We start from the raw sequence: 27,479 nt of genomic DNA, 5'->3' as shown, positions 1-27,479 counted from the left end.
GAGGCAGCATTTATTCATAAACATACCCATGTGGCTGTCTCAAATTGCATGCTCTTCAAGTGTCAGAGAGAAATCTAGTAATTTTAGTCAACACTGTAATATTAGACAGATGTAATGAAGATGTATGTAATACCCATATTTAATATTTAGTAGCAAATTTTTCAAACCATATTTAAGTAATAATTACTGACCACTTTGGTATTCATAAGTGCCAAAATACTGGTAATTATTTGAAAAATTAAGACTTAAAGGCCATTAATGAAATGTCAGCTGGATTTATCCAATTTTAATTTTCCCCTTTAATGGCCTCCTGCTGTTTGATGATGTATCTCAAGTGCTTGGAGATGCCGATAAAAAAATAATTACATGCAGCATGGACCTCATATGCCCTGCACACACATGCACACATGCAGCACATGCGGGCTGTAATTCCCTGCATTGCTCACATGCATGAAGGAGATGGGTCCTGTTCTTGCTGACCTTTTGAACTACAGATCTAACCTGAATTCTCATGCTGTCCAGTTCCCTTTCTCCCCCTAAGACCCCCTCCAACCCCATCTGCACCCCCTCTCTCTGCAGCAGAGCTCTGCTGCACTCTGTCCCAGCAACGAAGCTTAGGACTGGTACAGTCAGTGCACGCTGGAGTGGGCAGGCGAGGGAGGGGGGGGATTTCTGCGAGGCAAGCAGGCTGTATGCTCCCCGCATCTGCGGCGCAGTGCGGTTGTGAACACTAGACCGCGGGGACAGTGGGGCGGGCCCGTAATGATGTCACTGTGTGTGAGTGTGTGTGGGGGGGTTACCCCCTCCTTTGAGGCGGAGGAAGGGTTTAAGTGGAAACTCAGCAGCACTGTGGCGCTTGGAGGCAAGGCTGAGAGGAGTGGAGCTAGAGTGAGTAAGTGAGTGAGAGAGAGAGAGAGAGAGAGAGAGAGAGAGAGTCCGATTGAGGAGGGGAGGGGAGTGGGGGGGGGGGGTACTGTGTGAATTCTTGCTGTGTTAGCATCCCCCAGCAACTCCATCAATACTGCATACAGCTGGAAGCCTGGCGAGGATCCCCATTGCAACCGTGGGATCTGGTCATCGTAAGCAGCCTGCTGCATCAGCCCTGAACGCTGTGATCGCGCTGCTGGATGTTTCTGTCTTTTTTATGTGATTTTTTCCTCCCTTTTCCTGGGAGCTTATGACTTTGAGAGCTATGCCGTGGCATTAACGGGCAGAAGGGAGGAGGACGGAGTACCCAGGGCTGATTGTAACGAGGGGACAAAAGCTTGGGATCTCTCTCCAATAGCATGCCATCGCTCTCAGCAGGATACCGGAAAGGATCTCATTGCACCTGCTCTTAACAGACTTGGGTAGGCTGTTGTTTAACCCTTTGGGGCTATTTTTTTTTGGGGGGGGGGGGGGGGCTTATTCCTACACTAAATGTGACGCCTCGGACTGAGACGGGACTTGTGGAGAGTATGCAGAGCTGTGAGTCCCGTTCAGGGCAGGAGGCATCACGCTAGCCGCTCCTGCACCTCTCCATGCCTCCAGGCCCAGCACACCAGCCACTGCAAGGTGCAGCACTTGTCAGGACACAGTTTATTCTGCATCTCCGCCCACAGAGCGGAGAATCTGCGCTGTATGCTATACGCACATGCACTCAGTCTCACTCTTAAATGCTGCATATTAATAAGTAATCTTGGCACTGATGTGCACATTTTGATTTAGAAAAATATTCTTCTGGGTAACTACACTTAGTGGTCATTTTATTAAGTACACTTAGCAAGTACTAAGCAGGATCTACTTTAGCTTTAACTTTAAGGTTGATGATTTGTATGTTCAGAGTTGCCATTCTGCTCACCACTGCTGGACAGGCTGTTATTTTTGCACTTTCTGATAGCTTTAAGAAGTCTGGCCGTTCTCCTCTGACCGTCTTCATTAACCAGCAAGAGAAGTGCCACTAGTGCAGATGTACTGGCTTATTTTTATTTAGTGCACCATTCTGTGCAAACTCTACAAACTGCAGAAAATCCCAGGGGGGGTGTGGTTGTTTCTGCAATGCTGGAACCACCACACCTGGCACTAACACTCGCACCGTTTAATAGTGCTTATATAGTGTGTTCCAATATTTATTCAAACAGGACCCCTTAACCCTGTTTGCGTAATGCATATACATTTAGTGACAGCCACTCGATTGGCTGTTGGAGAAGACTATTTGCACTAATGAGCAGGTGTACCTAATAAACTGGCCAGTAAAGTAATAACCAGAAATACAGATTACTACCACCTTACGGTTCATTGAACTCAATGTTAGGTAACAGTAACATTTTTGCACAAGCAGAGATATTTCCAGAGAGAAGAGCACGTTGGACATCTTGAGATGATTACAGAGATGAAGACAGGCAACAAATTATTGTAGGGTTATGCTAACCGTACAGTGATAGACAGTTACCCACAATGCCGCATTTCTTCAGAAATAATCATGTTGTATCCATCCTAAATGTACTGGCAATTATGCCGTAACTGTCCAATAAAATATGCACCATTAAAATACATAGGTTTACTGAAATTTTGACAGTAATGTACAATAAGGATGAAAGATGTGCCATTTTGTTCAAAATTTACTTAGCTCTGAATTTTATTTTTCATTTATGCAGTTTGTTAAGATATATATAATTTAACTGATATAATATTATTCTAAGGCATGTTTAGTTTTCCACATGCCTTTATAAATAATAAAATCAACTTTTATAATATAAATTAGCATTCTATTCAGTTTTATAACTATTGTTAACTTAGCTAAGTTGCTAACAAGCAAAACATGTTGTAGATTATATCCATCATAACATCAGTTTTCTGTGTAACTTAGCTAGGTGATTTGTGCATAGAATGGAATGAACAGTCAAATCTGAGAAGGAAGTGGGAAGTGTGACTTTCATGTACCTTAGATGGCAGGATATCATTCGCAGTTGGGCCAAATGTAGACGATTTTGCAACACCTTCAGTGGGCAGTTTCTATGACCTCATTATGCAAGTTACGATATAATGCAGTCGCAGGTGATTCCATCAAGGTTCCTTTTACTCGGCGAACTTGCATGTAATGGATGTAAATGAACAGGGCGGTCAAACATTAAGTTGTGTCGGTTACTTTGGCATGAGAATTCTCAGCTTATCAGCTGTAAAAACTAAGCAGGATGGCTTTAGGGTTAACCAAAGGTTAACTTACCTGAAGCACAGGTGCAGGTGGAATGTGATGAATACATTGCTATCTATAGTCCTATGATAAAGATCATTCTGATACCCTCAGCAACTCTTGGGCAAGTGACCCTTTAAACGCCGACCAGAAAAACCACTTTCTTGTGGAGCTTTGACTCTTTCCTCTCAGCCTTGCTCTCCAACCTCTCTGTATTATTTAGTCTTGGGAAATACTGCCGTTTAATCCAGAGTATGTGTAGTCAATTCAACACAGTGCCCAGATTATATGTTCCTCATTGTGTGGGTAATTGTGACTGAAACAGGCGCTTGATCCAACTCAAGGATTACCAGAGGTTAGATATTGGTTATGGTGAGAGTTGAAGGGCTGGCCAACCTCCAGGAAGAGCCAGTACCCTATGGTTTTGGCCAGGCTACTTGGATATTCATGGATGGATTCTCCTTTCTTGGTCTTCAAGGCTATTTGATTTTTCATTGATACTCCAACTAATGGTGAATGTTGCCAGCAGGTTCCCACTACGTGGTTGTTGGGTCGTTTTGGGATTTATAACTGTATGAAGAACATATTTCTGGAATCACTAAAGCTAGTGGGATACCAGATTGTTGGCCCAGTGGGTTGTATCATTACCATGAGCTTCCTGGGTACCAGATTTCACTGTAACACTGCTTCTGTGCTTTTTGAGTTCAGATATTGTACCGATACTGTGTTTTTCCAAAGTCAGCTATTTAGATGAACTTGTAACTGCTGAGAGCCCAGTGCCCTGTTTTAACCTGCATTAACCTGAATTAAATGTGTCATGGACATGAAGAAAGCTGGTTAAATTTAGAAAACTGTTCATATGAACGTTTTATTGATGTTCTGAGAAGCTGTCAGCTTGGAGATGCTCTTTGCTCTCGGAGCATACTGCGTGTGCAAATGATTTTTAAAAGTTGAAATGAAAAAACAAAAACCTCTTTCTTCTGGTCTACAGTGAGGTTAGATATTTTTAGGAGAAATGTGTGTCATTGTTTTGGTGTTGTTTTCTGTTTCTACCTGTCAGGAGCTGGCTGGGAGGGCAGAGAACGTTTGCACAATTGGACTAAAGAGGCTGCTAATTGGTAATTCCACCAAAACACATTGTAGAGAAGAAAACCGATGAAATTAACTATTTATTTGGTCGAAAGACTGCCTTGGGTCATACCTACCAGCAAACGTCACATGCTACTGCAGATCAAATCTGCTTAACCTACTTTGGAGGTACAAAATATCTCGGCTTTCTGGAAGTCGGCAGAGGTTCATGAAAATATATATATGCATGTCAATTTTTTGTTTTATTATTATTTTTTTGCATCAACCATAGCAAAACAATATTTTAAAATATGACGGTGGAAGGAATCACAGATGCTATGGAGATTTCATAGTTTGCACACACAGAAGCATCAGTGCTCATTTTATGCCTTTATTATAGCTCTAGATTTTGCGAACCACCTCTCCTTCGTCATTTATTAATTTCTGTTTATCTTGTTTTTCAAAGGCAAAGACAGAAGTTTGAATTGTTTGTCAATGTTTTAAAAGATCCACTTTTTCAGGATCATCCTTGAAGCTCAGTGAGTCCCTTTATAGCGTTTTTTTCCCTTTTTTTTTCAAAGTTCATGGCAAAATGTCGTCCGTCAGAACTGCACGTGCCATTTCCTCTAAATCTGTTTAAATGCCATGTGAGGGCATCGCATCCTGTGATGGGATTCATTCTGTCCTTTACATGTTCATTAAGACTGCCGAGTGGCTTTTCAGTAAACAACAGAAATACCTCATTTCAAGGGTGTTTGACTGTGTTCAGAATAACAAGTATCCCTGTTTTTATGTTTCCCTTCAAAGAGGGTGACTGGCGAGTGACTTGCATGTTTTTTGAGGTCTGCATTTTCAGTGCTGGCCTCCGTGTTGAGATTCTGTACAGTCTCTCTTTTTATCCCCTGCTCAGAATCCTCCAGGTCGAGGGAAGGAATTTTTGCACCAGAGTGCGTGGGTGAGCAGGCGTGGGACCCATTAGCAGACTCGAAAGAGCGACCATACAACGGCGCCGTTGTAAGAGCTGTGAGCCCTGAGGCCCATTGAACATGGTGGCAAGGAAGTTAATCTGAGTTCTGATGATGTTAATGTTTAACTACTTGCATGGGACCTGCGAGATGCGTCGAAACGGTAACTGCTTAGCTGGAAAACTTAATTTGCTTGTTCTTACAGTTAAAATCAAGTGGTCTTAGAAAGGAGAGAGAGTGTCATTTTTTTTGTTCATTTGCTGAATGGAACTTCAATTCTATGGAGTTCAGGTCTTATGGCTGACACACACAAACACACACACAGGTTTTTAATTATATCATTGTGGGGACTCTCCATTCATTTCTATGGGGAAATCTCTAATCCCATCATGATGACCTTAACCCCTACCCAGCCCTAACCTTAACCATAAGTAACCAAACAAAATATGAGACTTTTGGCATTTTTACTTTTTAATTGCATTCACAGATTGTTGTGGGGACCTGAAAAATTGAGACATTTGGTTCCCTCAATGTAATATACACCTAATGCCCCCCCACACACACATGTTTGTATTCATATCTTTGTGGGTACTGTACAATCATTAATATGGCAAAATTCTATTCTCAACTATGACAGCCCCTATCCAGCCATAAGTAACCACACAAAAAAGTTTTTTGATTGCAGTCACAGATTTTTAGAATATTGAGTTCCCCCTTGTAGAGACCGAAAAATATGGTTCTCACAATGTCAAAATAACAGGATTTTATCACTTTTTGGGGACATTTGGTCCCCACACTGTAATATATACATAACCCACACAGACACACACACACACACAAATAGCTTTTGTAGTCAAAAAACGGCACAGCATAGCCCCTGAGACTTTCCCATCTCCCTCTAAATACATACATCATGGGCCTTTTTAACTGGATGAGAGACAAAATATTCCTGACCAGCTTCAGCAAATTCTTTGAGTGCACCAAAGCTTTGCCTAGACACCTCACTTGCTTGGCCAGACAGGGCAGAGTAATTAACATAAGGCTTTGTGCTTTAAGTCTTTGGGTTGAAGACAAATGTTGCAAAAAAAAAGAATGTATTGGCAAATCTAGAAATCAGGGGCTTCACATACCACCAATGCTAGTTGGAAGCCATCCTGATAAATAGAAGTGTCTCTTTTTTGCATTGCTGGGTTCATATTATGTACCTACGAAGTCAGTCACAGATACTCTATTCTAACAGACAAGCCCACATGTCTGTTTAGAGCTAAATGTCTAAATGAATGTGTTCAGTGATATTGCTTTGGTTGTTTGGAGAGAATTCCAAGCCATTGGCATTCTTAGACGCACATTCTTCTATTGATTCCTTTCAAGTCTCCTTGCTATCAGGCTTGCAGAAGATAAAATAATTCTTCAGTTGAGAAACATGTGGGTATGTTGAAATACAATTCAGAGTCTTTTGTTAAATGCATTCATATGCCAGAAGAGCACTGATGCACACATAGGATTCATCTGCAGTTTAGATGGCATTTAATTTTGTGTTTTGTTTGTGTTTGTTTGGCTTAAGATGGCACCATATGAAACCTGACCTGATTAAGGATTCTGTTTAGAGTGGCAGAATTGCTGCCATCCATGCTCAGTGGGATTTGGGTATAAAATATAAATGTTTGCCATCAGTAAGCACTTTGTTTTAAAATGGAGGACTGTCAAATAAAACATCAGAGGGCTGCCATCCAGGCTTAACCTAATTTAGCCAAAAAGTAATGCATACTAGGATAGAGTGAGTTAGGGACAGCCATGGACAAGCATTTTCATAGGAATATGTCTTGCCATTAGCGGTGTAGAACAGTGGTAGTGTCAGGTCCAAGCTAAAGAGGCTTAAGGCCTGAGTGTTTTTAACAAAGCCTTGAATCTTTTTTAATCATGTATTTTTTGTTATATGTATAATGTGGTTTTGTTGTCATGAAACATCAAATTCAGAACCGCAATTGACACAGGGCTAATGTATTTTGAACAGAACAGATGGATAGAATTTTATACTTCTAAATCATGAACTCCAAATTATCGACAGGGCTTTGGGCTATGCCCTGCATCTCCCATTACCCTAGAATTGCTCCTGATGTAGAATTATGTCTGTTCACAGGGGATATAAAATAACATGAAACAGACACAAACTGCACTTAATGATAAAAACAATTTGGTTTAGGTGTGTTGTAGCGGGATCTGTAAGGGTTACTCTAAAGTTGAGTAATTAGGATGAATTGCCATAAGGTAGCAGAAAGTTTCCATTTTTAAATATCCAGCTGCATGTTGGAATTGACTTACGTAACCAGACAAGAGGGTCGCAGGATCAACTTTCATGCTTTGCAAATGAGGCTTTCTGGGGCACTGTGAATGTCACTGGTTTTATTTGAGCTCCATTGGCTGGGGCACTGTGTGAGTGTTGCAGATTTGAACTTGAACTCTGCTGGGTGTTAGCTCTTTGTGTCGCCAATTTTGCTTGAGCTCTGTTGGGCATTAGGGGCTTTCTGTGAGTGTTACCGTTTTTGCTTAAGCTCTGTTTGATGTTAAGGGCTCTCTGTGAGTGTCGCCCATTTTGCTTGAGCTCTGTTAGGTGTTGAGGGCTCTCCATGAGTGTTGCTGATTTTGCTTAAGCTCTGTTTGGTGTTAAAAGCTCTCTGTGAGTGTTGCTGGTTTTGCTTGAGCTCTGCTAGCCATTTAGAGTGAGTGTTGCTGGTTTTATTTGAGCTCTGTTGGGCGTTATGGGCTCTCTGTGAGTGTCACCCATTTTACTTGAGCTCTGTTGGGTATTAAGGGATCTCTCTGTGAGTGTTGCTGTTTTTGCTTGAGCTTTGCTGGGTATTAAGAGTTCTCTGTGAGTGTTGCTGATTTTGCTTAAGCTCTGTTGGGTGTTAAAAGCTCTCTGTGAGTGTTGCTGGTTTTGCTTGAGCTCTGCTAGCCATTAAGAGTGAGTGTTGCTGATTTTATTTGAGCTCTGTTGGGCGTTATGGGCTCTCTGTGAGTGTCACCCATTTTACTTGAACTCTGTTGGGTGTTAAGGGATCTCTCTGTGAGTGTTGCTGTTTTTGCTTAAGCTCTGCTGGGTAGTAAGAGCTCTTTGTGAGTGTTGTCAATTTTATTTGAGCTCTGCTAAGTATTAAGAGCTTACTGTGAGTGTTGCATGTTTTGCTTCAACTCAGTTGAGTGTTAAGGGCTCTCTGTGAGTATCGCTCATTTTACTTGAGCTCTGTTGGGTGGTAAGGGCTCTTTGTGAATGTTGCTGATTTTGCTTGAGCTCTGCTAGCCATTAAGAGCTCTCTGTGAGTGTCACTGGTTTTGCTTGAGCTCTGCTGGGCGTTGATTGAAGTCCATGTTTCTGCTTCCAGGCTATGAGAGGGAGCTGATGTCTGCAATGGCTATACTGGACTTGCAGACCTTCACACCACAACATCAACGCTTCTGCTGCCCCACCACTCGGCCTCCTCCCAGGAGAGTGTGACCTCCACCCCCACATCTCCAGGGCTTCCTTCAGCTGCCTCTTAGTGTGACTCTGGACCCATCATGGGAGGATGTCTTTCCAAACCCAAACCAGGTGACCAATGCTCTTTGATTCCAGTAATGAATGGCACTTGTTCATTCTCTCTCCTTTCCCAACCATATATAGGTCACACATTGCTTCTCAGCAGCCTTTCTAATATGGGGGTTTCAAGGGAGGAATTTTAATGCTCTCACTTGTAGCTGTGTCAAAGGGATTAGGAAGTAAACTATGACTTTGGTTTTGACTGTTGCCCAGTGTATAAACGGCGTGTTCTTGACCTGTTGCTTGAATAGTTGAATTGGTCCAGTTACTTGCATGTCCTGTGCTGTGTGATTATGTTTGGAGTCTGTTCCTGTGGTCCTGGAAGGTTGTTGGTTCAAGTCCTGTGGCTGGCAGAATAATCATATTCCTCTTGAGCAAGGTCTCAATACGTGCTGGTGTGCTGGAAAAAATGGCTGTCAAAGGAGAGCATGATGGCATAAGAAGATATTGATTTTCATTGTACTTGTTATCTGTATTATAACATTAAAAGGCATTCTACACTATACAAACCATGTATTTTCCAAGAAGAGTCCTATGAACCCTTAACCACAAGATCAGAGATTCCAGAAAGGGTAATTGATGTAATTAAATCTCAACAACACACCAATCTATGTAAATACTGCCTAAGTCACTCTTGATAAGAATATTTTATAAGACACACCATGTCTCAGGCAGTGGCCCTGCTGACCCGTCAGGGAGAGGGCCCACGGGGAGTGATCCCATATTGGATGAGCCCCAGATGGATGCAAACCAGCAAGCTGTTTAGACATGAACATAAATATTAAGTCAGAGATTATACTGTGTGCAATGAATGCTGCAGTGATGATAAATTTGGGTAAAGATGGTCCCATTGTATAAATCAGTTAAATGGTAAAATTGTTATTCATGTATTACTATAAAATCATGGGATAACAATGACAACAGCAACAAAAATAATAATAGTTGGGGGGGGATTAAATCATGGCTCTGCACTGTGATTGCATGCTATATATGTATGTATGTATGTGTGTGTGTGTGTGTGTGTGTGTGTGTACATATGTATGAGGACATACAGAACAATGTAATTTATGTTTAATTCTCTTTTTTGAAGAAAATTACAACAGCTGATTTCTTCAGATGCTTTTTCTGTTCGCCTCAAATAAACGTAGTAGGCTTACATGACGAGAATTTAGAACCTTTATCACTTTAGTGTCAGTCAGATTGTTGCATTATTTTATTATCTAAAGTATGGCAACCATAATATGATGAACATCGCTGTACTTTAGGACACATCACCGAGATTTCTTTGTCCCAAGGTCCAATAGGTTGAGGTGGTGGGAAATTGAAAGGTTCAACAAGTGCGGCCAAAGTCGAGGAAGAGAGGAAAAAGGAGCGAAACACGATCACACGTCGCCTTGGACATGGGGTCGGAGGTCAGCGCTGCAGTTGTAAGCGACTCACCGCTGGGTTTTTCAGACAGCTGCCAGGAGGAAGCATGCTGTGAATGTAACAAGATGACAGACAGAACTTGGAGTAACAACAACAACAGTTTCTTTCAGAGGAATAAAAGCTGCACTCTTTGTTTCAACACTGACAGGCAACACCGAGATTAAAATGTAAAACTGGAGCTTTAATTATAGCAGCATGTAAAGTATAGCTTTAAAATCTTTAAAATGACTGCAGTGACCTCTTCATGAAAAACCCCAGCTGGACATGTGGGACCACAGAAGATAATCCTGTTGCATAATCTCTCTATTGAGCCAGCGCGAGGCAGATGTCTTCATGTATAATTTAGATAATATTTCACAAACATCTTCTTGCCCCCTGCAGTCAGACAGTAGGAAGACAGATTCAGGCCAATGGGGTTATGAAACAGCGTCATGATAAAAGCAGCATGTCTTTCTGCTATATTCAGATAAGTGGTATGTAAGAGCAGAATATTTTGTAGGCAGAATTTTAAATCCCGGGTTTCCTTCACTGTTTTCTTGAAGTATTTCTGACGAAATAACAGAGAACAAACCGGATACTAATTCAAAAATCATAGTTATCATTACATTCTAATGCCATTCAAATAACAGAGTGTTACAAATTACACATTGTTACAAATTACACAGTGTTAATTTCTGTGAATTTTACTTCGTGAGGTGATGGATTACAGGGTTTGGAGACCCTTTCAAGATGTTTTCAATTGTATTTTGTACCAAAATTTAAATGAGGTGTTTGTTTCTTCTAATTATGAAAACTGTAGTTGAAGAGTAGGATATTCTGGTCCCCTCTGAGCACTTGTGGGGACTTGCCAGATTTCATCTCTGGTCAAAAGAATCCTTTCTTATGTTCCAGCTGTTAAAAATAGGAATGCTAAAAATATGACAGACACTGACAAACATCTAGACCCCATTTTATTGTCTTCAGATACCAACTAAGATCATAAGAGAATTTAGGCATCGGAAGGATGCCAAGTGTCACACGGTCATTCGGATGGAACTGCGATCAGGAAAATTTGACATTGCCATAATTCGCGACAAGGCTCTTCATGAGAATAACACTCCACTGCAATGCTGCAGGAAAATCCTAGCCATCCAGAGCTCCTTTCATTTTACTTGCAGTTGTAGCTGCTCTTATGATTTTCCATTGACTTTAATTAAGACCTGCACAGCAGGTGAAAATTCCGGACAGATTAAAGTTTAAAGCACCGGAGGGTCAGCACATTCTTCTAGCTGAAGAGATAAAGCTGGCTCTCTGTCGGCCCCTGTAAAAGGAGTTACACAACCACATTTTCACGGGAAGAAACACCAGCAGGGACAGGGGTGGCGGGGTGGAATAGATCAAAAGAAATCAAGAGATCTTCCATTGAGTAGCTGTGATGAATCAATACATGAAAACCTGGGGATTTCGGGTAACTAAACCATTGGCAAAGGAGAAAACTAAAAAGCGAAGACATAAAGACAGATTGAAAAGTTTTCAAATAGCTAGTAATAATACTGTGCACATTCCTGTTTCATTCACTCCGGTTTCCCCTGCACTCCATGATGTCTTTTGACAATCTGGAAACAGGCAGCTCAGCCTAATTGCTTACTCTTGATGTAGGAATGTGTCTGTAAACAGGTGTCCGACCCAACATGAACACGGCGCTTCTCCTGCATGGAAAGGTTCTGGAAAGCTGCTAATCATAATGGATGAATTGCTGGAATCATATGGATAAATTGCTATTCATAAACATGCCGTTTAATTAATGTGTCTAATTCCATAAATTGGTCAAACGGAAGTAAGACTAGATGAATCATTGATGCCTGAAGGATGGTAAGGATTCGTTCCGTGACAGTTCCTGTTGCCTTGATCCAGGTGGTAGATTGACATTGTGCGGTAATCCCACACAGGCCCACATTACCGCCGATCATGTCTGAGCCTATTTCCATCCCTTGGTATTTCTCTCACAGTTGAGGTTAAAGTTGAACTGACCCTGCTTGAGAAAGAGAAGGAAACAGACGTGATGTCCCCCAATGGCAAGGCCAGCCCGTTCTCGGACGGCAGACCCAACGGGGCCCCGGGACACTGCTCTGATGAGGACTCCGCCCCAGCGCTGAGGTCCCACCACAAGCCCCATGACTATGTGGAGGCCTCCGTGTGCCACGTTAAAGACCTGGAGAATGGACAGTAAGAGCTGAACAAGTCCTATCTACAGATGCTCCATCAGCTTCTCAGTGGAAGCTCAGAATCCAAACTGACACAACTTATTCAGCAATGTTTAATTCAAAGTTTCAAGAGAAGTTCCTCAATCTTTATACCATCAGAAATGTGACTTCCAGTGGAAGCCAATGAGAGGAACTCTGAAGTAATTTATCAACCTGATTTGGTGGGAGGGGGTGACATGACGGTCAAGTTATGGGAAGGGAGGTATCGGTTTTCTTCTTTTGTGTTGATGGCCATGACTTGAGTTTTGAGTGAACCTTCAAACATGGCAGGTTTTGCATTCTTTATGGGAGTCCATGAGTTGGAGGAACTCTAGTCCTAATGCTGTTTGTTTTCGTAGGTGTCGTGTTTCCTATACAGTGATGAGAGAGAACTAGCTTTTGGGTGGGAGCGTCTTCAATATTTACTGTTGGTTTACACTAGTGATTGACAGAGGATAATCCCACCCACTATTAGACACAAGCAGGAACACAGACAGGGGAAATTATACTGGGGGACGATGTCACCCTATTCCCTATGCTGTAAAAAAATGTGTAAGAAGCCTTATGTCTGCTTAATGTTGTGCGTGTTGTGGCTCCAGATTGTGTTATGAATTTATGGCCGACTGTGGCTCTAAATGTTCCATTTCTGATGCTGGCTCCTACAGAATGAGAGAAGTAGATCTGGGGAGTGGCAGAGCCCTACTGATCAAGGAACACGGCGAGTTCTCTGCCATAGGACACAAGTGTCCCCACTATGGGGCACCGTTAGTCAAAGGTGAGTTGGGTTCCCTCTACTAATCTTCTGTCACCTTTCCTCTGCACCTAGGAGGGGAATACCCACTCATCACCTTCAGTCAACCCCTGACTTAACTGGAGTTTCTCACCTCTGTTGCAGGGGTCTTATCTAAGGGACATGTGCGTTGTCCCTGGCATGGGGCCTGCTTTAATATCTCCACTGGTGACATTGAGGACTTTCCTGGATTAGACAGCCTGCCCACCTTCCAGGTCACCATCCTCACCTATGGCCACTCTACGAATGCAGTTATCTGCTGTGATCATCAGTAGGGAGATCTGTGATACAGGGAGATCTATGAAAGGGTCAACTCACTGCCTCAGAAGCGAAAAATATTCATAGTAGGGGAAGAATAACAAAGCACACGAAGCATGAAAAATATAAAAAATCTTTGTAAAAACACGGGCAGTGTGCAAGGTACACTGCTGAGGAGAGTGTAGTTGCTTGCTGATTACGTAACAAATTTGTTCATTTACTCACCTGTTGAATATTTCTGTACTGATATAAAATATTGATAAAATTTGCTGAATTAGTTACTCTTGTCATAGGTTAGAGTGGAAAAGGACAAGGTGATAATTCGGGCTAACAAGCAGGTGAGCAGAATTTGTTCAGAGCCTGGGAGTTTCAGTTCGCAGTGTTTTCAGTGCACTGATTCCCTCTAACCTTTACACCCGCAAGGCTCTTCAGTCACAGAAAAGGACCAGGGCCATGACAAAATGCTCTGCGGTTGTTAACGCCAACACTGGCTTCAGCCATGTGTTCATCATCGGAGCAGGTGAGGCACCGTGGTTTGGATTAATCACCAGATCTCTTCATTTACTGGTGATGGGAAAGGGAATCTACCAGCATTGGCAGGAGATCAGCTTGGGGCAGTGGGCGACTCATGATGTTCAGTACCATGGTGTTTCTCTTGGTTAGGTCCAGCTGGGCTGGTTTGTGCAGAAACGTTGAGACAGGAAGGCTTCACAGATCGCATTGTCATGTGCACCATGGACAAGCACCAGCCCTATGACAGACCTAAACTGAGTAAGGTTTGTACAGAAATCCAGAGAAGGACAGCAATCATACGTAGCACGTGTCCATTCCACTTTGAAACCTGATCTCATGACAATGTTTTCCATCCATTCATTTTCTAATCCCTTTTCCAGGTCAGGGTCACCTGGAACCTGTCCCAGGCAGCACAGGGCACAAGGATATCAGTACAACTATTTACATCATATAAATTTAATTGCTCAGACAGAGATAGTGGAGATCCTCTGCAGACATTCTCATGGATTTAAGAGACCAATTGTTGTCACATAATTCGGCTTTATAAATCTGTCTTCACTGCAGATTTACGTAAAACGTGAACTTAGGTAAATGATGTTCAAAATATAATTGACAAATAATTCATATCAGGGGATGGAGTGGTGCAGTGGTTAGCACTGTTGCCTCACACCTCTGGGACCCGGGTTCGAGTCATGGCTCCCATGGCTCCGTGTGTGTGCAGTTTGCATGTTCTCCCTGTGGGGTTTCCTCTGGGCACTCCAGTCCCCCCCCCCACAGTCCCAGAACATGCTGAGGCTAATTGCACTTAGCAAATTACCTGTGAGTGTGCCTGGTGATGAGTAGGAGCCTCATCTTGGGTTGTTCTCTGCCTTGTGCCCATAGAACCCAGACCTCCTGTGAATCTGAATAGGACAAGTAGCTAGGGAAAATGCATGAATGAAATAATTCATACCTTGCCCTAGGGCAGGGGTATAATATGAATCTGTCTAGGTGCAGTATCCTACCATGAAAGGCTAGTGTCACTGTGGGAATCTCAGCACTAAAATTATTATCATTAAAAACAATTTACAAAACCCTGGTTAAAGTGCTCTGTAACCTTTTGTACTAGGTGGTACAGTGGTTAGCACCGTTGCCTCACACCTCCAGGCCCAGGGTTTGAATCTGTGCTGTGGCTCTGTGTGTGAGCTTTACATGTTGTCATCATCGGCTTTCCTTCCTCACAATTCATTCATATGCAGTATATCTTATCATCCTAATGTACCTTAACAGATTTAATATACATTAATACACATTTTACATGATACTAAGAAGCATTATAATCATATAACCTTTATTTATATATATTTAAGCTGTTAAGGTATGTTAGGATGTTAATATATGCTTACATACTGCTTATGAATATTCTGTTCATGCATTATGAAGGTTCACTGAACGTTTAATGAATGCATTATCAAGGCTTTACGAAAGAACAGTTAACGTAAAGTGTTACCAACTACTGTATTCATTTTATTGTTTACCACAGGGTTCCCCAATTCCGGTCCTGGAGGGCCAGGATCCATCACAGTTTGCAGATTTTCCTACTTAGACACCCCTACTAAACCTAAATTAGCTGATTAATATTTGTGTGAGCAGAGAAATCTGCAAATTGTTGGATTCTGGCCCTCCAAGATCAGAATTGGGGAAACCTGGTCTACCATATGGAATTCTATGTTGTACCTCCTTCATGTTCTGCTAAATGTTCTAATGAAATTTGACATTGTTTTCACACAGTCTCTGGAAAGCACAGCTGAACATCTTAGACTGCGATCAATGGAGTTCTTCCAGAATCATGACATAGAGTTACTAACAGAAAAGGAGGTAAGTACATCACTGGGTGCCTGGTTTTGTTTGGACCACACGAGGCGTTTCCAACACGCTTTCCTGCCTTCCAGGTAGCCTCGGTGGATGTAAGGTCCAAGACGGTTACATTTCGGGATGGCTTGAAAATGGAATATAGAAAACTCTTTATTGCCACTGGAAGCAAGTAAGGATATAACTTAATGTTTCATGCACTGAGATTTTCTCATTTATATTCTAAATATGATGAAACCTGGCTGCTCAGCTCACAGTGCTGAGACTGCATTAAGAAAGAAGAGTTTTTAAATAAATGCTGGAACACAATCCATAGGCTGTTCTTTTATTATTTGAATGTCTTTTTTTTGAAGACCCAAGCCATTGAACTACAAAGGCAAAGACGTGGAAAATGTCTTTTACCTCAGAACACCAGAAGATGCCAACAATATAGCCAGGCTCGTGAACAACAAGAACGCTGTCATTGTGGGGACGTCATTTATCGGTGAGTGTCTGGGATGTGGGCTGTTTACTGGTTCCAGCTGAGGGCTATATAATAAAATGAAAATGAGAGGAAAATTACTGAGCAGGCTTCATTTGATTTGATTTTGGCCGTTTTGTTTCTTATTGGCTGCAATTTTTTTATCTTTTACACACAGGCATGGAAGTAGCTGCAGCTCTAACTGACAAGGCTCACTCTGTCTCCGTCATTGGCATCGAGTCTGTCCCTTTCCGGAAAGTTCTGGGAGAAAAAGTTGGAAAGGCAATAATGAAGGTACAAAAAATCCTCATCAAATCTACCACCCCCTCCCAGTACTCGGTTCAGGCTGCCAGAAAAGAGTTGATTGAGCCATGCTGACTAGAGTTCCCACTATTATATGTAGACATGGCTGAGAGGAAATAAGACCGGGACAGAACTGAACCAGCCCCTTATTAAGTGACACAATGCTGAGTCTCGTGCTGCCAGGAAGAGTTTCATTCTTTCCAGTCCGTGGCTGTGTCACCTATGCCCCCCTGCTGAGACTGGAGCCTCACAATGCACAGTGGAGTGTGGGGACTAGCTTCTGTCCACTCCAGAAGCTTTATGTATATACTTCGTTCCTATTTAAAGCCACTTTATTAGGTACACCAAGCTATTATTGGGTAAGACCCACTTTTGCCTCCAGAACTGCTTCAGGATTAATGAGTTGTGTTTAGAGAAGCCTCCCTGTTGTTTGGAGCTGTTGTGTTTGCACTTGTGGTTTTCCTGTTAGCTTTAACAAGTCTGGTCATTCTCCTATGATGGTTCTCAGTAAGCAGGGGCTTTGCCACAGAAATACCACTAATTTCTGTTTCCTGTGGACCAAGAGGTATCACTAATGTTACTAGGTTGCTAGGGAGTAGATGCACGGTTAGGCTTTACCGTAGTGCACCTGTTCCCACATCACACCATAATGGTAATATACTGTATAAATCTGCATAAGCAGGTTTCAGCGGAACTGTGTGTTGTCACCCCCCTCCCCCCACCTAACTAAATGCCTGCTCTGTTTACCAACCTCATCTGTTTTTCTTTTCCATGGAAAACACCTAATTAAGCTAATTTTATTAGAGCTTTTTAAGAGTGTCGGCTAAATAACAGCAGAATATAGCCTATTAGTGTCATTAACCAACTGAATTCTGTAATGCACGCAGGCTGGGTTGGGGCAGAAATGGGGGCTTCCCAAGTGAGGCACCCAGGTGTCAGCTTAGATGATTGATTGGTTGGCTAGATGTATTTTTTTTGCCATGGCAGCAAAGATTTTAACGTGGTGGGCCTTCACAGAGAAATGGCACGAGCAGAAACAGCTTTTGTTCATGACTCCATTCTCTGTGAACTCTGTGAAAATCCCGGCCGTTCCTGAGCTGCAGGATACACCACCTCTCACACCAAATCACCAAAATCACTTAAATCACTTATCTTAGCCATTCTAATGCTTAAGGGTGATATATACGTCTATGCCAAATCGACTCCGTAAATGCGGTGTAGCTGTGGGCCCAACAGCATATCCTGACGTGCACCTCCTCAGAAATGGAACTATATGTCGCAGCAACACAAGCCACAAGGACTGTGGTTCGTTCGCTTGATAGTGTTCGGTGTTCTTCTTTTTTTTATAGGAGCAAAGAAAGCATGCATCCCAGATGTACTCATGTGGCGTATTGAAAATGGAGCGCTGTTTATATCTAACATTAAGTATCCCATCCTAGGCATCGTAGCAACAGGTCTACAAAACACTCAAGCCAAATTCACTTACCTTCATTAAGTTAACTCATAGCCTACAATACAAAAAAAATAAAAGTAGTATTGACAACTTCAGAAGGGAAAATGTATAAAAAATGGGCAGCTTGTCATTTTTTCAAATTTATCTACTGTATGGGAAATTTGGAGCAGCACAGATAGGTATATATATATATAAACATACACACACACACCCCACACTGTGACAAAATAAGTAAAATACCCAGAAATAATGGTCGGATATGGATGTAATTTGGTACATATACAGACCAGAGATGGGAATGTAAGTGATTCGATTTGCAAGGAGCTGGCATGTCTAGTCACCAGACACAGAGGACGCCTTGTAGATGCATTAGACAGCATTACCAGCACTTGACAGACTTTGATAGGGGTCACATTGTGGGTTTGCATGAGGCTGGATTGTCATATTCTGCAATTGCCCGGCATGTGGGACATATAGATGTCACAGTCGCCCAGTGCTGGAACCAGTGGGCACATGAGGGCACCCACACGTCGTGAAGGTTCCAGTCACCCAAGACAGACCACACCAAGTTAGGATTGTTGTATTGTATGCCTAGCATTACAGAACCCCATGACATCAGTGCCTGCCATCTGGACCTCTGAACAACACTCCGGTCATTCCACACCGCACCGTTTACACCAGCGCAGAGACATCTGCATTTGGTGTGGTGTTGTAGGACACATGGACTGATGACAAGTGGCATCGTACCATATTCAGTGATGAGTTTTGGTTCTGCATTAGCATGGGTGATGATCATGTGTGCGTATGGCAGTGCCGAGGGGAGAGGACCAATGCTGCCAATGTTGTGGAGAGACACATCTGAGTTACTCCTGGCATCATGGTGTGGGGAGCCATAGGGTATGACATCATGGTGTGGGGAGCCATAGGGTATGACATCATGGTGTGGGGAGCCATAGGGTATGACATCATGGTGTGCGGAGCCATAGGGTATGACATCATGGTGTGGGGAGCCATAGGGTATGACGTCATGGTGTGGGGAGCCATAGGGTATGACATCATGGTGTGGGGAGCCATAGGGTATGACATCATGGTGTGGGGAGCCATAGGGTATGACTTCAGGTCATCTCTGGTAGTGATTCGGGGGTCCCTGACAACACAGTGCTATGTCAGTGACATCCTGCGCCCACATGTCTTACTCATCTTGAGACAGCACCCTGGTACAGTCTTTCAACAAGACGACGAGTGTCCACTCATGGCACTGTTCTGGGAAGGCTGTGCACAAGGTTTAGGAGTGTGTTTATGGGAATTTTTGACCATTCTTCCAGGAGAGCATTTGTGAGGTCAGGCACTGATGTGGGACGAGAAGGCCTGGCTCGCAGTCTCCACTCTAATTTATCCCAAAGGTGGTCTGTTGGCTAGAGGTCAGGGCTTTGTGCAGGCCAGTCAAGTTTCTCCAAACCAGACTCACTCATCCATGTCCTTATGGACCTTGCTTTGCGCACTGGTGCACAGTCATGCTGGGACAGAAAAGGGCCATCCCCAAACTGTTCCCACAAAGTTGGGAGCGTGAAATTGTCCAAAATGGCTTAGAATCCCCCTCCACCAAACTTTACACTTGGCACAATGCAGTCAAGCAAGTACTGTTCTCCTGGCAATCGCCAAACCCAGACTTATCCATTGGATTGCCACATAGAGAAGCCTGATTCGTCACTCCAGATAACATGTCTGCTCTAGAGTCCAGTGGCTTTACACCACTGCTGCTGAAGCTTTGCATTGCACTTGGTGATGTAAGGCTTGGATGCAGCTGCTCAGCCATGGAAACCCATTCCATGAAGTTCTCTACACACTGTTCCTGAGCTAATCTGAAGGCCACATGAAACTTGGAGGTCTGTAGCTACTGACTCTGTAGACAGTTGGCGACTTCTGCACTCTGTGTGCCTCAGCATGCGTTGTCCCTGCTTTGTGATTTTACGTTGCCTACCACTTCGGGTCTGTTGTTCCTAATTGCTTCCACTTTGTTATAACACCACTAACAGTGGACCGTAGAATATTTAGTAGTGAGGAAATTTCATGAATGGTCTTATTGCACAGGTGGCATCCTATCACGGTACCACGCTTGAATTCACTGAGCTCCTGAGAGAGACCCATTCTTTCGCAAATGTTTGTAGAAGCAGTCTGCATGCCTTGGCGCTTATTTTGTTTTATTTATTTATTTTGGAAAATACAGCAGTGCTGTTTCAAGAGTTTATGTGGTGACATTTGTATCATATGACTGTTATCAAGTGGCCCCTAGGAAAATTCAAGCCTCATTGGCTTTAATGGGCAGAGAACTTACAGTTACAGAGTCAGTGAAATATAATGCTTTTTGTCTGAAGTGACTTCCACTTTTTAAATTGAGGTCACTAACATTTAAGGGGACTTGGTCGAAGTCCAAGTCGAATTTCCCCACAAGAAATAATGTAAATTTATTTAATCCATTCCAAGCCCCCAAATGACTGCCTATTTAAACGTATATACCTTCCTAATTAATGATAAGAAGCATTAACAATCAATGTAACACCAATACACACATGAAAAAACACACATACAAAAGCTATAAACAGGAAATAAATGATAATCCCGTACTCTAAAGCGAAAGCAGACACGCACCACCTTGAAGCCTCGCTATAATCTCCTTTAAAAGTTCTACAGCTACTCTCACTACTTTCTTCTTTGGTTTGCTGCTATCACTGCTCAATTTCTTATGGGGCATGATTAACTGTATCAATAAATGTGCTGTAGATAAAGCACAGAAAATTCACAATCGAACACTAGAGGTACCGTGAGACTGTGAGCGATTCATAGGCATCAGCATCTGTTTGCCTTTGTGTCAAGCCCTCAGAGACGCACGTTTCAACGAGGCCTGTTTAGTTTTGTTGTGTTCGGAGTTTAAAGTTGAGTTGCGACTATATTTTTCTGACTGACCTGTTCGAGGTCTGAATTGGTAGAGTTGAATGCGTCTCGACCCATAAAAGTGTTAGCAGGAATGGTCAAGTTCCAAGATTTCAGTCGAGGTAGAAGTTGAAAAAAATTCAACAGACCTGTTCGATGTCTGACTTGGTTGAGTTAGGCGTTTGAGTTCCAAATTTTTTGGGTATTATTGTGATTAGGTATCTTACCCTACAGTGATTGATCGTTTCCCTGTAATAAATGTGCCTTGTGAGGTCAGCCTGGAATAGCGCTCTCATGTGTATGTGTTCATGTATAAGCTCACTGGGAAGGAGGCCAGTGTTTCCATTATACGCCTACACCTCAGTGCAAAAAACAGGGCCAGTTATACAATTCAGTTTATACTGAGTGTAATGAATCCAGGATATAAATATTAGTATCATTACATGAGGTTCAGCAAAACCTACCTACAATCTTGACTTTATTGTGTCCCGCAGTACAAGCGAAGGCATTACATCAAAGAAAGTAAAACGTACCTGGAAATAATTACCATATTTTGGTAATGTAAAATTATATCAAAGATTGACCAAGAAAAGCCATCCTTTTCTACTGATTGCTAGAATACAAACACAAGCACCATCAAATAGTCTAAATTAACGATTGGTTAATGTACTTGCACAGTTAATAAACTGCTAATAAAGTTGTCTGTAACTTACCTTCAGTGTCTCAGTGGCTCCTTTCCTCAGTCATCCCCTGATTCTATCATACTAGCAATCCTGCAGCCACTTGCTGGACAAATTTGTGACACTTTTTATATTATGGAAATACTTGCATAACCAAGTATTTATCCCATCACAAGAATTTCAAGATATTCAATCCAGTTTCTGGTACCATGCTTGCTGGTAGTATACTGATGCTCCTCAACTTACGATGGCTTTACATTCCGATGAACCCAACGTATAAACTGAAAACATTGTAAGTCGAATATGAATTCATAGGACAGACTTTGGTGCTTAGTAGACATGATGAGCCTAGGGAAAAAAAATCCAGAAAAAATGCTATTGTTAAACACTGTACGAGATGTTTACACTCACAGTCACTGCAGAGACTGGAAGTGTGGCTGGGTGGATGCTGCCATCACTTGGCAACAGTACTGTACTGCGTATCATTAGCCCAGGAACAGATCAAAATTCAAAGTTTGATGACTACTGACTGAGCATCGCTATCGCGCCATCGTAAAATTGAAATATCGTAAGTCAAGCACATCGTAAAGCGAGGAGCATTTGCACCTGTAGACCCCCCAAAATATCTTAGTCTCTCTTCTCCTTGTGAGTTTGCTACTAGGCCACTACTAAAAGGCAAAAACTGGGAGACCCAGAAAAAAAACTCCTAAATAAGTTGTATTTCTGCAAAGAAATGCTGACCTTGGTCCTTGTCATGTTTCCCTTTGGCAGATGTTCGAGACCAACCGGGTGAAGTTCTACATGCTGAACGAGGTTTCAGAGATGCGAGGTCAACACGGACAGGTATCAATAAAGTGAGGGAAACGGCTTTGCCTGACGTCAGCCTTGTTTATTCTCAGTTGTAAAAGCGCCCAAATAATCTTGGCCAACACGCTGCGTGCCAGGTGAGCAGATGAGTAGCCCTCACTGAAAACCCGACATATCTCTGTGTACAGAAAACTCACGGGGCAACGAATACTCGGAAAAAGCTGCTGACTAACTGCAAAAAACAGTATGAAAACCTTGCCTGTTAGCTGCTAAAACCTGCCAGCCTTTAACTCATCTTTCTGTGTTTGTGGGGTTTTTTTTTGGAGTTGAAAGAAGTAGTCCTGAAAAGCGGAAAAGTTCTGAGGGCCGATGTATGTGTCATTGGCACAGGTGAGTTTTGCACATAATAGTTCGATGGCTCTAATATTTCAGGGCGCTGTGCAGCTTATCAAGATAAGGATCTGTGCCTAGAAGGTCATGGGTTCAAAACCCATGGTTGGCAATGTAATAATGTCCTTTCATTATTGCTTGTTGTATGTTGTTATTCTCTGTCATTATAATTGCTATCCTTCCTGTAGGATCGATCCCAGCCACTTCCTTCTTAAAACAGAGTGGGATACACATGGACTCAAAGGGTTTCATAAGTGTCAGCAAGGTCAGCAGCCTTTAAACTTAGCATAGTCGCTTCAATCGCATCAAATGTGAATGTAGCTGCATCTCCTCCTGAATCCCCAGTGTTTATGACATCACAATGGGATTTCAACAATTCTCTGTCAAAACCCACTGTGAAGTGGAGGACAAAAACCTAATCCAAGGTGGGTTGTTTAATACATAGATGATGCAGACCAATGTGGATGGGGTCTTCGCTGGGGGGGACGTGGCCATGTTCCCCCTGTCGCTGCGTAGCAATAAGAAGGTGAACGTCCCCCACTGGCAGATGGCGCACATGCACGGTAAGACACGCCCCTCATTGGCAGTGGCATGCGCATCACTTCGTGTGGGACTGACCTGTCTCATTGTCAAGGTGATGTTTTCCAGGGCGAGTGGCAGCACTCAATATGATGGGCAGGATTGTCGAAATCAAAACCGTGCCTTACTTCTGGACGGCCATGTTTGGAAAGAGCATAAGATATGCAGGTGAGTGGACAGTCTGAGACTGACCTTCCATTTTTTATTTGAGTAAGTTAGATAATTGAATTCCAACCACAGATGCTTCGTTCACTGAAGAGAATGGGCCTATTGAAAGGTTCACAAAAAACACAAAGGATGAGGATATCCAGAAATTTGCAGTTCAAAATGTTTATACCGGAAATGAGCCAAAAGCCATTTACACTGTTCATCCTTGATAACTGCTTATCCAACAGAGAATCACGATAAGTCTGGAGCCTATTCCCAGAACCAGGGCACAAATATAACTATTAAATTACTGCCACCTAGCTGTGAGAAGATTTGCATTTTCTTACAGCTAAGCCTCATCTTAGGAAATGTGGACGCTGTGTATCTCACATGATTTGTGTGCATGATTGAAGGTGGTATGCATTGTATGTTCAAGGTCATGGGGAGGGGTTTGATGATGTCATCATCCAGGGAGATCTGGACGAGCTGAAGTTTGTGGCCTTCTATACCAAGTGAGTGTGTCCTCATGTGTTGCATTCCACTTTTACTTTCCATACTGCGTTTTTATAAAATTTAATTTCAGCTCTCATTCAATTACTATTTTTTGTATTAATTATTTAAAACTAAGACACACAAAGAAAATGCCTCCCAAGTCAGGAAAGTCACAGTGAAATTTTTTATGTATACATGTAGAGTTTCCCCGGAGTTAACTAACCTACAGAGGTGACCTCTGACCTTTCTCTGACAACCATGTGCCTACTTCTTCCTGAGAGGGAGGGAATATCTTTTTCTTGAACTAACAACCACTGGAGAAGTGCTGTTCAAAGGAAGAGTTTTAAAAACAATTCAAGAATGTTTTCAAGGGTATCAGACAATTATGTGAGAGATGGCGACAGGAAATGCTCAGGGTTGCTTGGGAATCTGGAGTGTTGGGAAATTCGGGTTTTTTTATTTGTCGGGTCAAAAGGAATTTTAGGAGCATAATTATCAGTTAAGGTGGATGGTTAAGTTACCATCTCACTTCCCCTCATTTGCTCTAAGGGTTTCTGAGCACCGGCTTTAATGTTGGCCTGTCCTCATTGAGTCCAGTAGAACCTGGCGGTTATTAGTGTTTTATGGATGAGTCACCACTCTCCAGTCCAGTGCTCCCCTCCACCCTCGAGCGATTTGGAAAGCAAAACACGATTTTTGGCTAAGAGGATGACCCAGATGGCAAAAGTTGCCCAAGTGACAGGCCACTTTTATATGTTTTGTCTCACTCTTCCCTCCACAGGAGCGAGGAGGTGGTGGCGGTAGCCAGCATGAACTACGACCCAATAGTGTCGCGTGTGGCAGAGGTGTTTGGATCCGGAAAGGGGATCAAGAAAAGGGACGTAGAGTAAGTCCTGCTTTCTGTTTCAGATCCGCCCCTTTGGGCAGGATGTGTAGCACATCACCTCCAGAAAGAGTAAGAATAGGAACTGGTGAATAGCAAAGGAACAAAGCTAAAATGAGAAAACTGCTCACAATGGACATTTATTAGTGTATAAAGATAGTGTATAGAGTTTGACACTGGATTTATTAGTTTGAAGCGTTCAAGATGTCATGAAAGTGAGATGGTGTTTGGGTACTAATACCACCCTCCCTTTGACAGAGCACCATAATGTTGCGCTGTTACAACTTGAGAGTATATTCACCAGTATTTCTTTGATTTCAAACCTATTTTTGTCTTCTCTGTTCTGCACACACAAAATGAAGGATGTTATCACTACTTGGCAAGTACAAAAACATGAGAACTTCTTCCAACCTCCCGGCATCGCCCAAATGCGACAATGCCATTGAGTCCCTGTACACATTTTGGTGTCCAGCAGCTTTGCTGAGTCCCCCAAAAAGACCTCAGCAAACTGTAGTACCCATGTCAGCCGACTCCAACCCCACTGTAGAGATCCAACCCCACTACTCTGTCCTAAATCAAATTACAAATAAGACAGACAAAAGGTCCATGCAGGCTACTACTTACAAAAGAAAAATAAAACAGCCAGCACATCACATATGCTGCTCTTTGCATTATCAGGAGGAACTTGGCTTTGAAAGCTGGTCAGTAGGATTATTGCACTGTCTTCACTCCATTGGTTAATTTAGGTCAAGGCTGTTAAACCAATCAGTGATTGATGGTGCATGGTAGTCCCACAACAGGTTTCAGAAGTCTCATTTCCTCTATTGCCAGCTGTTTGTGTATGACTATATACAGTATATATGTAAAAGTACATTTACATATATACAGTATTTGACTTCCTTTTGAATCTGTACTGCATATGATTCAAAGTCAAGTAACACTGTTCTTCCAATTAAGAACTCAAACTAGAAATGTATTTTGCAGTAAAAATGTGAGGGTTTTCAGAGGGATTTCTCCTTCTGCTGATCTATCCATCTTCTGTGAATTTCAGGACTGGAGACATGTCTTGGCTGATAGATAAGGGTACGCAGTGAAGATCTCGAATTGCCCTGTGCAGCTTCAAGCCGAAAGCTTCTGGAACCTTCCTGGGACCAGAACTCACGGTGCTGTGGAAAAAAACCCACCTGCAGACCAAGGGAACATTCCCTCAATGGACCGGTCTGGGTTACCCCCCTTCCCAACCCCCTCAAGGGAGATGACCTGCTGAACCTGAAACGTACGGATTTACACAACTAACACCGAACGTTAACTCACCATGAGTGGTTTTAATGAGCTCAGAAGCCTTAGGGCAAATCTTGGGATTGGCTTCTTTTCCTGATTGGACCACGAAGCAATACCGGGATTCAATTCCGTGCTTGTGCATGTTGTATCTACCTGGAAACTTTATTTATAGGTCGATTGTCATTTTTGTACATTTAAAATTTGTACAGTTATAACTTGCAACTCCAAGCAGATTAACAATTCAGAGAGATTTATATCAATCTTTTGAGAATTTGAAATATATATATACACAACATTGCTTGGCTGCAACATGGGAGCTGGGTCTATATTTAGGTTTTTCTTCTTCCAAATATATATATGTATATGTATTAATGTTCTTGTAGCACCCAAAAAATCAACACTAAGGATTCTACTTCGAGCCATTATTCTGAATACTCAAACTGGGGAAGGAAAAAATAAGCAAAGTTGTCATCCTTAGAAGCCATAATAAAGACAGACCGTAAATGATAGTGCCACCATGTGGAGACACAGAAGAATTGCATATGCAATATTTTGGGGGGAAAAAAAGCCTAACCATCTGACATTGTGTCAAAAAAAAAAAAATTGCAAGCAAGCAGGCAGTAGCTGCATTACATGTATAATCTCAGAGCATGAAACCCCTATATACTAGCATATAGCCTCTAATTAAAAGCAGGACGAGTATCAGATTGTCTTCTTGCTCTGCTCTTAAAGGAAATGTATATCTTTGCGTAAACAAATGTCGCCATGCAATGCAGGATGGAATTGCGTAGCGTGTATTTCCCTGCACCTGGGCACCTATGGTAACTGCTAAATTACATTTTAGACATTTATGCTTTTCATGGATGCTCTTTGTTACTAACTCAGGGACCTGAGGTTTGGGGCAGGGTTCTGTGACCGGTGTTGTTGCCAAAATAAATCTTCTCTTATTTTCCTACCTGACACCTGGCTGGTTCATTCTGGTGGTCTGAAGTTTCCTACCAAATTCTGAGATATCAGCTGTGAAATAATAAATATGAACAAATGGTTTCACATGGTCCCACGTACTAGGAATGTTTATTCTTTTAAATGTCTGGGCTGATTACGTAGAAAGTTTTGTGAAAGTGCTATAAACAATATATTTCAAACTTATGTACCAGACAGACTTTTAACGATATATCTGGTGGGGGGATTCTCACAGTCTGCTTTGCTTTGTGTTCAAACCTAAAACC

The 27,479-nt window shown here is 42.4% G+C and overlaps 1 protein-coding gene across 3 annotated transcripts; it reads left to right on the top strand.

The window, feature by feature from the left end:
• The first annotated feature begins 987 nt into the window (after positions 1-987).
• LOC125722550 (apoptosis-inducing factor 3) lies at positions 988-27,210 on the top strand. Of its 3 annotated transcripts, XM_048998728.1 has the most exons (21): positions 988-1,349; positions 8,589-8,794; positions 10,078-10,209; positions 12,199-12,415; positions 13,098-13,207; positions 13,328-13,437; positions 13,774-13,818; positions 13,904-14,000; positions 14,144-14,256; positions 15,764-15,850; positions 15,925-16,016; positions 16,198-16,328; positions 16,483-16,598; positions 22,443-22,514; positions 22,805-22,868; positions 23,057-23,133; positions 23,314-23,431; positions 23,517-23,615; positions 24,031-24,106; positions 24,868-24,972; positions 25,332-25,990. In XM_048998728.1, exons 4-21 carry the CDS (start codon positions 12,252-12,254, stop codon positions 25,708-25,710), a joined length of 2,055 nt encoding a protein of 684 aa, XP_048854685.1. In that variant the 5' UTR covers positions 988-1,349; positions 8,589-8,794; positions 10,078-10,209; positions 12,199-12,251; the 3' UTR covers positions 25,711-25,990. The 3 variants fall into 3 exon arrangements, with proteins under 3 accessions (XP_048854685.1, XP_048854688.1, XP_048854677.1); XM_048998731.1 differs by lacking the exons at positions 10,078-10,209; positions 25,332-25,990 and adding an exon at positions 26,021-27,210; XM_048998720.1 differs by lacking the exon at positions 10,078-10,209.
• The last annotated feature ends 269 nt before the right edge of the window (positions 27,211-27,479 follow it).

The sequence above is a fragment of the Brienomyrus brachyistius genome, chromosome 2 (assembly GCF_023856365.1).
Source record: "Brienomyrus brachyistius isolate T26 chromosome 2, BBRACH_0.4, whole genome shotgun sequence".
NCBI lineage: Eukaryota > Metazoa > Chordata > Actinopteri > Osteoglossiformes > Mormyridae > Brienomyrus > Brienomyrus brachyistius.
This window is presented reverse-complemented; position numbering and strand designations above follow the sequence as displayed.